The sequence below is a fragment of the Oncorhynchus gorbuscha genome, linkage group LG26 (genome assembly GCF_021184085.1).
Source record: "Oncorhynchus gorbuscha isolate QuinsamMale2020 ecotype Even-year linkage group LG26, OgorEven_v1.0, whole genome shotgun sequence".
Taxonomy (NCBI): Eukaryota; Metazoa; Chordata; class Actinopteri; order Salmoniformes; family Salmonidae; genus Oncorhynchus; species Oncorhynchus gorbuscha.
This window is the reverse complement of record NC_060198.1, coordinates 26,441,962-26,455,120: the sequence shown is the minus strand read 5'-3', so window position 1 is coordinate 26,455,120 and position 13,159 is coordinate 26,441,962. Positions and strand designations below refer to the sequence as shown.

General features: G+C 43.1%; 1 protein-coding gene, 1 non-coding gene and 1 pseudogene across 2 annotated transcripts; 1 reads left to right on the top strand and 2 right to left on the bottom strand.

The window, feature by feature from the left end:
- Positions 1 to 247: 247 nt before the first annotated feature.
- LOC124015666 (60S ribosomal protein L19-like) lies at positions 248 to 2,693 on the bottom strand. The gene is made up of 6 exons (XM_046331048.1): positions 2,646 to 2,693; positions 1,677 to 1,783; positions 1,401 to 1,523; positions 1,113 to 1,233; positions 611 to 721; positions 248 to 452 (listed from the first exon to the last, which is right to left on the bottom strand). Exons 1-6 carry the CDS (start codon positions 2,648 to 2,650, stop codon positions 326 to 328), a joined length of 594 nt encoding a protein of 197 aa, XP_046187004.1. The 5' UTR covers positions 2,651 to 2,693; the 3' UTR covers positions 248 to 325.
- Positions 867 to 948, bottom strand: LOC124016568. The gene has a single exon (XR_006835380.1). It is a non-coding gene; the product is annotated as a small nucleolar RNA SNORD53/SNORD92 (small nucleolar RNA).
- A 5,490-nt stretch (positions 2,694 to 8,183) lies between the features above and the next one.
- The window catches only part of LOC124015328, a 38,720-nt pseudogene continuing 33,744 nt past the window's right edge, over positions 8,184 to 13,159 (top strand).

Sequence of the window (13,159 nt, the reverse complement as noted above, 5' to 3'; positions counted from 1 at the left end):
AAAAGATCAGGGTAACAATACTTTGCATCGAATGGCTTTGTTCTGTCAATTTCCTACAAGCTTTTTGAAAACACCTGGACTGAGGAAAAATACAGTAAGATCAATCACACAAAGTCATAGTGTATCCTTGTAAATAGAAGTAACCCAATGCCACTTATCAATTGTGTGGGCAGTTAAACCCATGAAACCATGTCAGTTAGTGTACATTACAGGTGTGATCAAGTAAGAGTGGACTCAGGAGACCGGGTTGTGTCTTTCATACACTTTATTGTCAGCACTCGACAGAGCGAGGTACAGCAGGTGCATGCCAGGGACAAGAAGATGTTTACTTCTTGGTGGTCTCCTCCTCCTTTGACAGGGTCTTGATGATCTCCTCTTTCTTTGCTGCCAGGCGCTCCTCTCTGCGCTTACGGGCCTCCTTTGTCTTGGAACGACGGGCCTCAGCCTGGTCACTGCAGAGAGAAAAGTGGTAAAATAATGCTGAACCCAAATGTACATCTTACCAGCTACAAACATTCCCATATAAATATCTGCTTTTAAGTGCTCATCAGCTCAGTTCTGAGCAGCATAGAAAAGTCTTAAGGCAGATGGGAGTTGGTTTTAGACGTACCACAGAAGCTTCTTGCGGGCCTTGTCTGCCTTCAGCTTGTGGATGTGCTCCATGAGGATACGCTTGTTCTTGAACACGTTACCCTTCACCTTAAGGTAGAGGCTGTGGTACCTGCGGGAAGGAAAGGGGCAAAACAAGAATAGCAAATCAATCTACAGTACATGCTTTAAACAATTCAATAAACACAAAATAATTTAGCAACCCATGAGCTACATTTGAATTTCCTTCCTAAATCAAATAGGAATTTGAACAGGGGTTAATCAGATAGCCAAGAGAAACATAACATCACAAATTTCAGCAAAGTTTGCGAAACCATTCTCAGGGAATCATCATTTTTTACCAATATAACCCTGGGTTGTTTGTTAGCCATTATAACTAGCTAGTTTAGCCTAGGCTAGTAGTTAGTTCAATATAATCAATGTGTAACAGACATCCTTGAAATGGACCCAATAGGAGTTGCCTTGTGAATCTTTATACTCAAGGGTGGATGTGGAGAACTTACATGTGCCTGTCAATCTTATGGGACTCCCTGTAGCGACGGAGAAGACGACGCAGGATTCTCATGCGACGCATCCAGGACAGCTTCTCTGGCATACGGGCATTGGCTGTACCCTTTCTCTTACCTGGTAGGATGGGGGAAGGGTGTTAGGCCTGAGATATTAATACTATACCACAAAATTCAGTATCCTGTTTTCAGTACAAAACAGTCATGTAAATAAAATGACTACCTGATTGGGTTTCGCGATCACTAGTCGATATAGCTATGAGACGTAGGACAGCATTCACTCACCAATTCCTGTGTGCCTTCCCTTGCGACGTGCCAGCGTGTTCTTGCGGCAGCGGGCACGAGAGTGCACCGTGACAGGCTTGCGGATGATAAGACCATCCTTTACCAGTTTACGGATCTGCTGGCCTGAGAGGGGGAAATTGGTTAGACAAGGCAGATGAATTTACAGCAACAAATCAATAATCAGTCACCTACTGTGTAGATTATGCACCGGCTACATTACCTCCATCACACAATACCAAAATAACGTGGTAAAAAACAGATTGGCTGAATCCTTACGGGAGTTGGCGTTAGCAATCTCATTGGTCTCGTTGGGGTCCAGCCATACCTTCTTCTTGCCACAGCGCAGGACGCTGGAGGCAAGCCTCTTTTGAAGCCTGAGCATGCTGGGTTAGAGATGAAGAGTTAGCTAACGCATTACACTTTAACGCATAACTGTGTGTTGCCAACAGTATAACTTAAGTGTGTAGTGTGACCATGGGTTAATCAGATAGCCAAGAGAAACGTGACATCACATAGTTCAGCATCGTTTGGGTTGATCGTTAGCCATTATTGCCAAGTTAGTTCGATGCTGATGATTAACGTTACATTGGTTGCAACTGGGCTAACGTTACTCGACGTTAGGATAGTAACGTTATCTAACTAGTCGTGTAGCTAAATATCATCCACTATGTTTCTGTTCTTAGAAAGTGACATGTTTGACAATTAATTGTACAAGACACAAGTAACCCGTTTGCTAATATAAACGGGGAATATTAGTCAAAATCGTGAGGCCAGTGTCCAGGTAGGTGTAGGTAGCTAACATTATTACTATAGATGGCCAATACTAACTAAATGTGGTACACCAAATTTGATAAGACAGGCTAACGTTTGCTAGCTACACTACTAATGGCAACTTTCAGATATGGAACATAGACATTGTTGATACTAACAATAAGGGAATCCGATTTTTCTTAACGATCATAATCTATTCAGCTATGTTACAGAGGTTTCTCGCATTTGTTTAACGTTAGGCCTGAATTTCTCGCCTCAGAATTATTGGTTGACAACATGGCATCCCTGGCTTGGTACATCGTGCGGCACATTTACACATGAAACGTCGTTTTTCCAAAATAAAATATGTCAAGGGACTTCAACGGTAGTGTCGCGTAAACTTTAGGGGAACCGTAGTAAACGTTTAATGGGCAATACATTCGTATTTTATTTAATATATGAGAATTTAGACTCGCACAAAGTATGTATGCTTACCTCATGGCTGCTATTGCAATAGAAAAAGGAAGGGTTGCGAGACCGACAGGGCACTACCATTAAAACTACAGGAGAATCCAAAATTAGATATACACCAGTTATTTTGTGAAATAAACGAAATACAAATAATATGTTTTTCATGTGAAGAGTTCGTATTAAAATACTAATTGGTGTAAAAAAAAAAGTTAGAGAGAGCGATATTGTCTGAAATTATAAGATAAAGTGTTTAGAAAGTATGTTCTCCCCTTATCTGGGAATAATAGTATATTCCAACGGTGGGGAGAGATTTCGCACGGCATTGTGGGTGAAATCATACAAAATGCAACTCACTACTCCACCACAAGAGAGCAATGTTGAAGCCAAAGACAGCTGACTGACACTGACAGACGGAAAGTTTAGACAAGTAGCCCAATAATTATATTGTAAGGACCCTGTGTTTATATGCGCGGAAGTCGACTCTGCCGCACAAACAAACTTTTACGGCACAGTCGATAGCGCGCCGGAGCTCGGGCTCGAAGGTCGATGGTTCGAGACCTGCTCCCTGCTTGTTTAATTACAATATTTTTGGTCTTTTGACCGATCAGATCACCTCTGAAAAACATATGTGAAAAGATCTGATGTTTAGCATGTACTTTTACTAAAGTATGGCAATTGAGTAATTGTCCCATCACTGTACATTTAAACAAGATACTTTTAGACTTTTTTACTTGAGTTATTTTCTATTAAGGTATCTTTACTTTTACACAAGTATGACAATGGAGTACTTTTTCCACAACTTTGAAGGAGACCCTAAAGTTGAAGACAAGTTTGTGTGACATGCATTGTGTGATTTCCTCTATTTAACTAACTAGGCAAGTTAGTTAAGAACAAATGTATATTTACAATGAAGGCCAACAAAACACACGTCACGACAAGAGAGACAACACTACATAAATCCTCGACTTCGGCGATGTCATCTATAAAATGGCCTCCAACACTCTACTCAACCAATTGGATGCAGTCTATCACAGTGCCATCCGTTTTGTCACCAAAGCCCCATATACTACCCACCACTGTGACCTGTACACTCTCGTTGGTTGGACCTCGCTTCATACTCGTAGATAACCTGTAGCCAGAGGGTTTGGCGACAAGTCTCTGCTAGGTAAAGCCCCGCCTTATCTCAGCTCACTGGTCACCATAGCAGCACCCACTCGTAGCACGAGCTCCAGCAGGTATATCTCACTGGTCACCCCCAAAGCCAATTCCTTCCAGTTCTCTGCTGCCAATGATTGGAATGAGCTGCAAAAATCACTGAAGCTGGAGACTCATATCTCCCTCACTAGCTTTAAGCACCAGCTCTCAGAGCAGCTCACTGATCACTGCACCTGTACATAGCCCATATGTAAACAGCCCATCTATCTACCTCATCCCCATACTATATTTATTTATTTATCTTGCTCCTTTGCACCCCAGTATCTCTACTCGCACATTCATCTTCTGCACATCTACCATTCCAGTGTTTAATTGCTATGCTGGAATTACTTCACCACCATGGCCTATTTATTGTCTTAACTCCCTTATCTTACCTCATTTGCACTCACTGTATGTAGACTTTTTGTTTTATTTTTTTTCTACTGTATTATTGACTATGTTTTGTTTATTCAATGTGTAACTCTGTGTTGTTGTATGTGTCGAATTGCTATGCTTTATCTTGGCCAGGTCGCAGTTGCAAATGAGAACTTGTTCTCAACTAACCTACCTGGTTAAATAAAGGTGAAATGAAAAAATAATACAAAATAAAGAGAGACCTAAGACAACATAGCAAGCCAGAAACACATAACACAGCATGGTAACAGCACAAAACAGACTACAAACATTATTGGGCACAGAAAACAGCACAAAGGACAAGAAGTTAGAGACAACAATACATCACGCAAAGCACCCACCACTGTCAGTAAGAGTGTCCATTATTGAGTCTTTGAATGAAGAGATTGAGATAAAACTGTCCAGTTTGAGTGTTTGTTGCAGCTCGTTCCAGTCGCTAGCTGCAGCGAACTGAAAAGAGGAGCGACCCAGGGATGTGTGTGCTTTGGGTGACCTTTAACAGAATGTGACTGGCAGAATGGGTGTTTTATGTGGAGGATGAGGGCTGCAGTAGATATCTCAGATAGGGGGGAGTGAGGCCTAAGAGGGTTTTATAAATAAGCATCAACCAGTGGGGCTTGCGACGGGTATACAGAGATGACCAGTTTACAGTGGAGTATAGAGTTCAGTGATGTGTCCTATTAGGAGCATTGGTGGCACATTTGATGGCCGGATGGTAAGGAACATCTAGCCACTCGAGAGCACCCATAAATTATTTCTCCGTAATGTAGCAATCTCTGAACTGAAAGAGGTGTACACCCCGCACACTGTCGAGAAAAGTAATACATCCAAAATTGAGGCTTGAAAGCAAAATAAAGATTTTTATTAGAACATCACGGTGCCCAACAAAAATCAAGAATGGAATGTGAAAACAAAACACAAACGTTTCGTCCTCAGGCCATCCTCAGTGTAAATCATCAGCAGCACGCACACCTGGCTTCTATTTCAAAGGATAATTGCATATGATCAAGCAAGGCAGTACATCAGCAAATCAATAAATCAGTACCTAGTACAACAGAATGCATGATCTAGATTATATACAAAATGTACAAATGCGGACTGAGAAATATCATCAATTATTGCTTTTACATATACCATGTGAACATTTCCTCTGAATAAACAACACAGGATTTTAATAGAGAATGGAGCTAAAGAGACCACTAGATGGGGATATCGATCACCAATAACAGGCAATATACCAGCTACAGAAAACATTTCAATAACAATTCTTAATTCATCAAATCGAATTATATTTGTCACATGCAGTGACAATTTTAGCATGTACATTTTGGTGGGGAAATATATATATTTTTAAGTGGATGCATACCAGCAAAGCCACTATACAAAACACAACACCAGACCTGCTGATGGCGCTGACAGAGATGGTCGCCTCGCTTCGAGTACTTAGGAAACAATGCATTATTTCTTAGATTGTTACACATTTGTGTGTATAAGGTAGTTGTTGTGGAATTGATTACTTGTTAGATATTACTGCATTTCGCTACACTCGCGTTAACATCTGCTAACCAGGTGAAAGTAAGAGGGCTAAATAGACCAAATTAATAGGGTGAGGCACATGGGCTACTAACATCTTACTACACAACATACACTTAGTATTACTTTCTTAGCTACAGTATACATATCTCCCTGGCATATTACATCCTTTATGCAGCAGCATACCACACATTTTTGGACTCCCCTTGTTGTGCTGTGCTCACTTGAACAGGAAGGTAGCGCGGCGGTCCTCTGTGGACAAATTTTGTCATCAAAGTCTGGCATTCTCTGGATTTATGGTGCTTTCAAAACAGCTGGGAACTCAGAAAAAACAAGGTTGAATCATGATGACGTCATTGATCTTCAGGTCGTAGCTCTAGAAAGAGGCCGGATTTACAATTCTGAGTTGGATGATCGTTCAAAACGTATTTTCCCAGTCGGACCTTGTTTATTCCTGACTTCCCAGTTGTCTTGAACTCACTGAAGTCACTTTTTTTTCTGCAGTTCCAAGTTAACAGTTGTTTTGTGTGCGGCACAAATCATGCTTCATTGACAGCGTGGTCAATGTTGAGTGTTTATCATTTTAAACTTGGAAACTTGGAAATTAAACTTAATCCCAGATTTGGGACCACACAGCCACTCCACTGAATAGCAGGCTAGTGATTGCTTTTTAATACTTGCAGTTAGCTACTGTCACTGATTCCTTCCAAACGACTCATTGTTGAATGAGGGGTGGGGGGGGGGGGGGGGGCAATGTTCAGGAGTCTTATGGTTTAGGGGTAGAAGCTGTTTAGAAGCCTCTTGGACCTAGACTTTGCGCTCTGGTACTGCTTGCCGTGCGGTAGCAGAGAGAACAGTCTATAACTAGGGTGGTTGGAGTCTTTGACCATTTTTTGGGCCCTAAACATAAATGCCCTCCAAGCCATTCAGGCTACCCAACAGCATAGAATGCAACTGACATCTCTCTTCTTAATGAGAAGGCAATGCAACGTGGAGTACCTCAATACACCCCATAGCCGTGGTATATTGGCCATATACCACGAACCCCCCGAGGTGCCTTATTGTTATTATAAACTGGTTACAAACGTAATTAGAACAGTAAAAATAAATGTTTTGTCATTCCCGTGCTATATGGTCTCATATACCACGGCTTTCAGCCAATCAGCATTCAAGGCTCGACCCATCCAGTTTATAAAAGCACATAACCTACATGTACACACTTCCACTCAGGACACACACACCACAGAACTGCACTGATAAAGGGACATTCCTTGCATGAGGACCTCACATAAATACTTTACACTGGACAGAAGAAGTGGACGAAAACCAATCTACAGTCAATACATACCTGTGTGTGTTTTAGATTCATGAAGCTCCCCAATGAGGACATATTGAAGAAGACTACTTATTCAGACAGGATTTCCCCCTCTCTATTTTATTTTTATATTCGTTCTTGCTACTGCTATTTTTTTATTTAAAAAAGGGACATTTTCATTAAGCTTTTCATGATGTATTAATGGGAAAATGTATTTGTAAAAATGCAATGTTCAGGAGTCTTATGGTTTATATACTGAAGTGAAGTTGATAAATACACAAAAAGGATGGTGGTCAGATTCAGTAAGAACATAGTAAGAAGTTCTAGATTAACCTAGCAGGCCACAGTACCTTCAAGACTGTTGGAAAAGCATTCCAGGTGAAGCTGGTAGAGAGAACGTCAAGAGTGTGCAAAGCTTTCATCAAAGCAAAGGGTGGAAACTTTGAAGAATGTCAAATATAAAATATTGATATATATATTTTTTAACACTTTTTTGGTTACTACATGATTCCATATGTGTTATTTCATAGTTTTGATGTCTTCACTATTATTCTACATTGTAGAAAATAGTAAAAATAAAGAAAAACCGTGGAATGAGTAGGTGTGTCCAAACTTTTGACTGGTACTGTATTTATGACCATTATAACAATGTAGTGCTCAGGAGAGTAACGTGCTGAAAGGGAACATATGGGGAAACTAAAATGGAATCTACAATTGATTCTAATGTCTCATGATTTGAATGTAATGTTACCTTATCTGTGTACAATTGGAATAAATGTACAGTATAATTATCATCATCAGGACTATATTGATGCTTTTCATGTTTCTCTGTGTGGAGATTAAATGAGCGATGAGACAGATACAATTTCGTTGATGTACCACTTGCCAACAAGTGCCTACAGCGAAACATGGAAAGAGGCGAGTATCTAAAAATGTGGATATCATCTGTGCTTCGATCAGGTTGCAACCTAGCCTAATTACCTTACCCATTACCCAAACACAAGACATCCCTTCCGCGATGGTCTCTCATTGATTGATCAGTGATGAGGGTGGGGCCTGGTCAATGGGGCGTGGGCCTCTTCCGTTCGCATCTGGAATCTCGAGTGGAGCGCACCGTCCGAATTGCCTGCGCGAATAAACGGAGGGTGGTGAGCTCGGCGGCTGTAGACGACGCAGCTGTTGCTTTTGTACTCCACTCGGGAAGCACCCTCTGGGAAACAACGGCAAGTAAATTCTCTTCGTTGACAATGACTATAGCGATATCATCATAAATATATGAATGAGAAAATAGAATTGAAAAAGTAAATCAATGGTACAGAAAGGTAGTATGTCCAGGACGCCTTCGACTTCAACCCAGGAGACCCAAATGGACATGTTTGATCAACATCCTCACACACAGGTAAGCAGTATAGGCTACAACTTAATTCTACCCGTGAAATCTCATCGTAGGTTTGATGAGCCAGTCCGCCTGTTGCTGAAGCTTTTGTTTAGACATTTTGACAGTCCACAGTTTCACTTGTCATAGCAGGAACGATACAAGCAGGAAAGCAGGTGAACGATTTTAAACCAGCTGCGGATAAGATTTCGTGGAGTAGGCTATAATTCCCAGAGCAAAAAAAAAAAAAAAAAAAACGTTATGTGAACTGTATCAGTGGGCCCAATAACCAGTGTAATAACCAAGTAATGCATGTATTCTTCATCAATTATAGTAAAAGCATTGGTTTGGTCACAGAGGGCCACTAATATGGTAATTAACTGTGGCTGCTGTGTGTCCCTTTGGATGGATTTCCTTCTGCTGTTTCTCGTTACCAGCTGCTGCTGTTTCACTTCCAAATAAAACCACAGGAATGATTGGCTATGACCTTTTTTTTTTCATATATTTTTTTAAAATGACAATTTATGTGTTGTATGACATGACAATTTTTGGTTTGACCATTTGCTGGTTCGCTTTCATTGTGTAGTAAATCAAATGCAATCATTCCACAAAGCTGCCTGCCTATTATTGCAGGCTAATGCTAAATGATGTTTGAGTAACAAACTCTGATGTCTTTTTCTGCAATTAGCGCAATGTGCCACATGTTACTAGATGGATGAAGTCCCCAAAGGGATGCAAGCCACGCCCACGTATTAATGGCCTGTGTGGACAGTGGACACAATTTTCTTCTCTCATCCATTTTTGCCTTCATGCAGGAGTAAGGACACCGAATTCTGTTTAAATGGCTTTATACTCATACTCATGCACTGTTATTCCTTTGCTGACAGGAACCGTCATGGCATCAAAGTGATGCGGATTAATGATGAGGATCGCTAACAAACTTTTTCTGAAATGATAGGGGATGCATGGCATACTCCCCTTGGCAGACACATTTAATGGAATAAGATCACACATAAGTATCATATCATGTGTTAAAATGCCCTCCCTTATAGCCACGCCTATTCTGCCCTCCAAAGAAAACAGCATAGTGGCTGTTGTTCTTTTAGAACTCGAAATGTTCAGAATGTAACTTTTTCTGTAGCTATAAATGGCACTCAGGAAGTTACAGAATATGATATCACTGGATACATGGGCACGATTGGACGTACAATTGAGTGAAGAGAAGTAAATAGGAGAATGACCAGAACAAACCCGCCCACGCTAAGCTCCATCATTGTCTCTCCACGGAAACCAGGACGTCACAGAAAAACAACACAGAAAAACAACACAGGCTGTATTACAACCCAAACACCTCACGCCATGCCAAGTGTGCTTCCTGCACGCCTCACTCTCCCACTCTTTCTCTCTCCATCTCTCTCTCCCTTCCCCATCATTCTTTCTATCTCTCCATCGCTCTCTCTGACTGTTTCTTTTAGCTGTCAGATTTCTATCCCTTGCGTGTTGGCGCTGTGCTGAGAGACAGATGGACCCCCCCCCCTCCTTGTGTCCTGTGGCGGGGAAGGGTTTGTGCGTGGCACTTGGATCAATTAGATATAAAGTTCACACGTACCTGCGGGCGGGTTACGCCGGCATATTTATAACTCGGCGGTGGAGTGACGACCGGGGGACCGAGCTTAGAGGATGCGTCCCAAATGGCGCCGTATTCCCTACATAGTGTGCCTATGTTGACTAAAGTCCTGTGGGTCCTGGTCAAAAGCAGTGCACTATATAATAGAGATAATGGTGCCATTTGTAACCTCCTGGAGGAAAGGCCCCCCCAGCAACACTGAATGGCAACAACCGACCCAAACAGAGATGGAAATATATGAGCAGGCTGCCGAAGAATCCTGAACTCATCCAAATCAAGCCTGGTAAACGATAACTCAGATTATAGATTGTGTTTGTTCTCCTGCGAGCAGCACCGGCTGTTGCTGTACGATTGCCTGGAGAATATTCGACTGTGCTCTGTTAAAGTTGGAAGACGGCGACACACCACAGGCTGGTCCTCCCATCCCTCCCCAGTTTACAGTTCCTGTCTAACAGAGCAGCGCTCGCGTCACACCCCCCTCTAATTAGTCACTTAGCCCTGAAGGTTGTTTACCAACAGGAAACCTCCCCTCCCTACTTCCCCGGTATGGCATTTCCCTGGCCTTTACTGTAGCCAGACTCTCCACAAAGGTTGTTTAAAGCACAGGCAGAGCCATACCTCTGGGGACTACGGTGCCCCGGCTCAGTGATGATGAGAGGGGGAGCTGAACGACAGCTGGACCGGACCTCGAGCTTGATTCGAACTCTCTAACAGCTGGTCCGTAGCTCACACTGAGGAGTATTCTGATTAGAACTCTAGTCAAGTGGGTGTCTGTTAAAGTTGGTCATAGCTGTGGGTGCAGGTGTGTGCGTGCGTGTACGCATGCTTGCCTGCGTGTGAGTGTGTGGGTGAAGGTGGAGGTGGTTGGCTTGGGTTTCTGGGAGCAGGTGTGTGGCGAAAAACTGTACAGTTTGTGCTCAATGTGAGCATGATTTTGTACATGCACGAGAACATGGCTCTGAGAGGTTGATAATGTTTCTGAATGCAGGAATATGCCCCATGTGGGTGTCTACTTTTGAACCCTGCACATATTCAACCATACAGTATGTGTGTGTGTGTATTAATATAATAATAATAATATATGCCATTTAGCAGACGCTTTTATCCAAAGCGACTTACAGTCATGTGTGCATACGTATTGTATGTTCCTGTTTACTATTCTTGTGGCTTCCGCTCAGTCATCTGTACACACACATCTGTACACACACATCTGTACACACACATCTGTACACACACATCTGTACACACACATCTGTACACACACATCTGTACACACAAGAGCCCACCAGTCTTCCTGATTGCCAACAAATGCAATTAGCCGGCACTGCGTATCCATGGTGACGTGACCAGGGTGGGCTCTAATGCAATGGAGGGCCCTGCCCAGGCCGGATAGGCAATTTTCCAGGGATCAGCCAATCACATTACAGGGTCCCAACCTACATGAATAATGACAAGTAACGGAGGTTGAACATGAAGCCGAGCTAAGAGGGTGGGAGTACACTGGTGCTGGGAGAGGATCAGGACACATTGTCTCCTCTTAACTCCCATCTCTGGCAGCGCTCCATCTGCTCTGGTCATCGTCCCTGAAGCTCTCCTGATCACAGAGTCCCAGTATCATAAACAATTTAATTTTGTGGTGATGAGATGAATTTACCGCGAGAACAACGCTTGGGCGGCTTCGTAATGTTCTCTCAACAGAAAATATGTTTTGTGAACATAACTTCTGTTCAAGTGTACTTTTTTTAATGAAGACTTGCTTTGCGAAGCTTGCCCTAATGTCTATACTTGGTCTCTGGTCTCCTCATCTTCCTTCCTTCTAGGGAAAGTATTCCAAGCGGAAGAGCCGCTTCAAGCGCTCCGATGGAAGCACCTCCTCTGACACCACCTCCAACAGCTTTGTCCGGCAGGTAAGACACCTTTTTTTTGCCTTATTCTGTGCCTGTATTGTACCTTGTATTGTACAGCCTGATTCCTCTAGTGATACGTTGAAGAGATTCATAGGTGAGAACAGCCCGCCATGCGGCAGCACTGTTAGCGCCTTCTCATGTATGTAACCCAAACGCGTTTGCATGGCCACTCGCACGCGGCCGTCAAAGCCCTCTGCAGTTGAACTTACATTACACGTTGCTATTCTCTTACTCCTCCCCCTTTCCTTTCCTTCGCTGTGCAATAGCTGTCTTGTTTATTTTTACCCCCCTTGACCTATCTCTGTCGCCCCACATTTATGTTGCTCCCATGATCACAATTGATGCCTCTGCAGTCCTCCCCAGTGGATGCCCTCACCTACCCAGGACTCAACGTTTTTCACTATGAATCAACAATAGACTGGGCAGACTGATGCAGCTTGGATAAGCACAAGACAGAGGGTGAGAGAGTGTATCGTAGGGACTCCAGGAGATAGATCTCCACAATCCTGATTATGACAATCCTGGTTCCGGGTCCTCATGTTGGGCTCAGACCCTCCCCAGCACGCCCTCCCTGGTTCCCCGTGGTGCATTGATCAACACTGTGTCAGGGTGAGCCCATGGAAGCCTGCTATTCTCCAGCTTTCCCATGGAGGAAATGAACACAAGGTACCAGACAGAGGCACTTCCTTTCCGGGGGTCTGGAGAGAGGGGAAGGGGTTTAAGGTGACACACGTGTGTCACCTCCATCACAGCTCATCATGCGGACATGACATTTTATTAAAGGGGCCCTGTGTCATGCCACCATGCGTCCCCTTTTCCTCCTCGACTTCTCTCAGTTGAGCCGGAAACGTTTCGCCCCTGTCTGATGACATTAACCTTAAAAAACTCCCCTCTCTTGGCAGTGAACACAGGGAGTGTAGCCCTCCTGTGGATTCTAAAGGTTAGCTAACTTCATCCTCACTGGCACATCTCCTCGTTAACTCTCTGTAAGTCTGCTCTGAGCCGGACATGCACGGTAGGAGGGGCCATTAAAGTGGGTGTTTCCCAAATGGATACCAACCTGTATACATCCTGAATTTGCGGTAAATGCTGCATTTAGATGTCATAATTTACTATATCGGCAGGCTATGTTACGTCTATGAATGCAGCTAGCTATGTTTCCCCCCTCTTTCT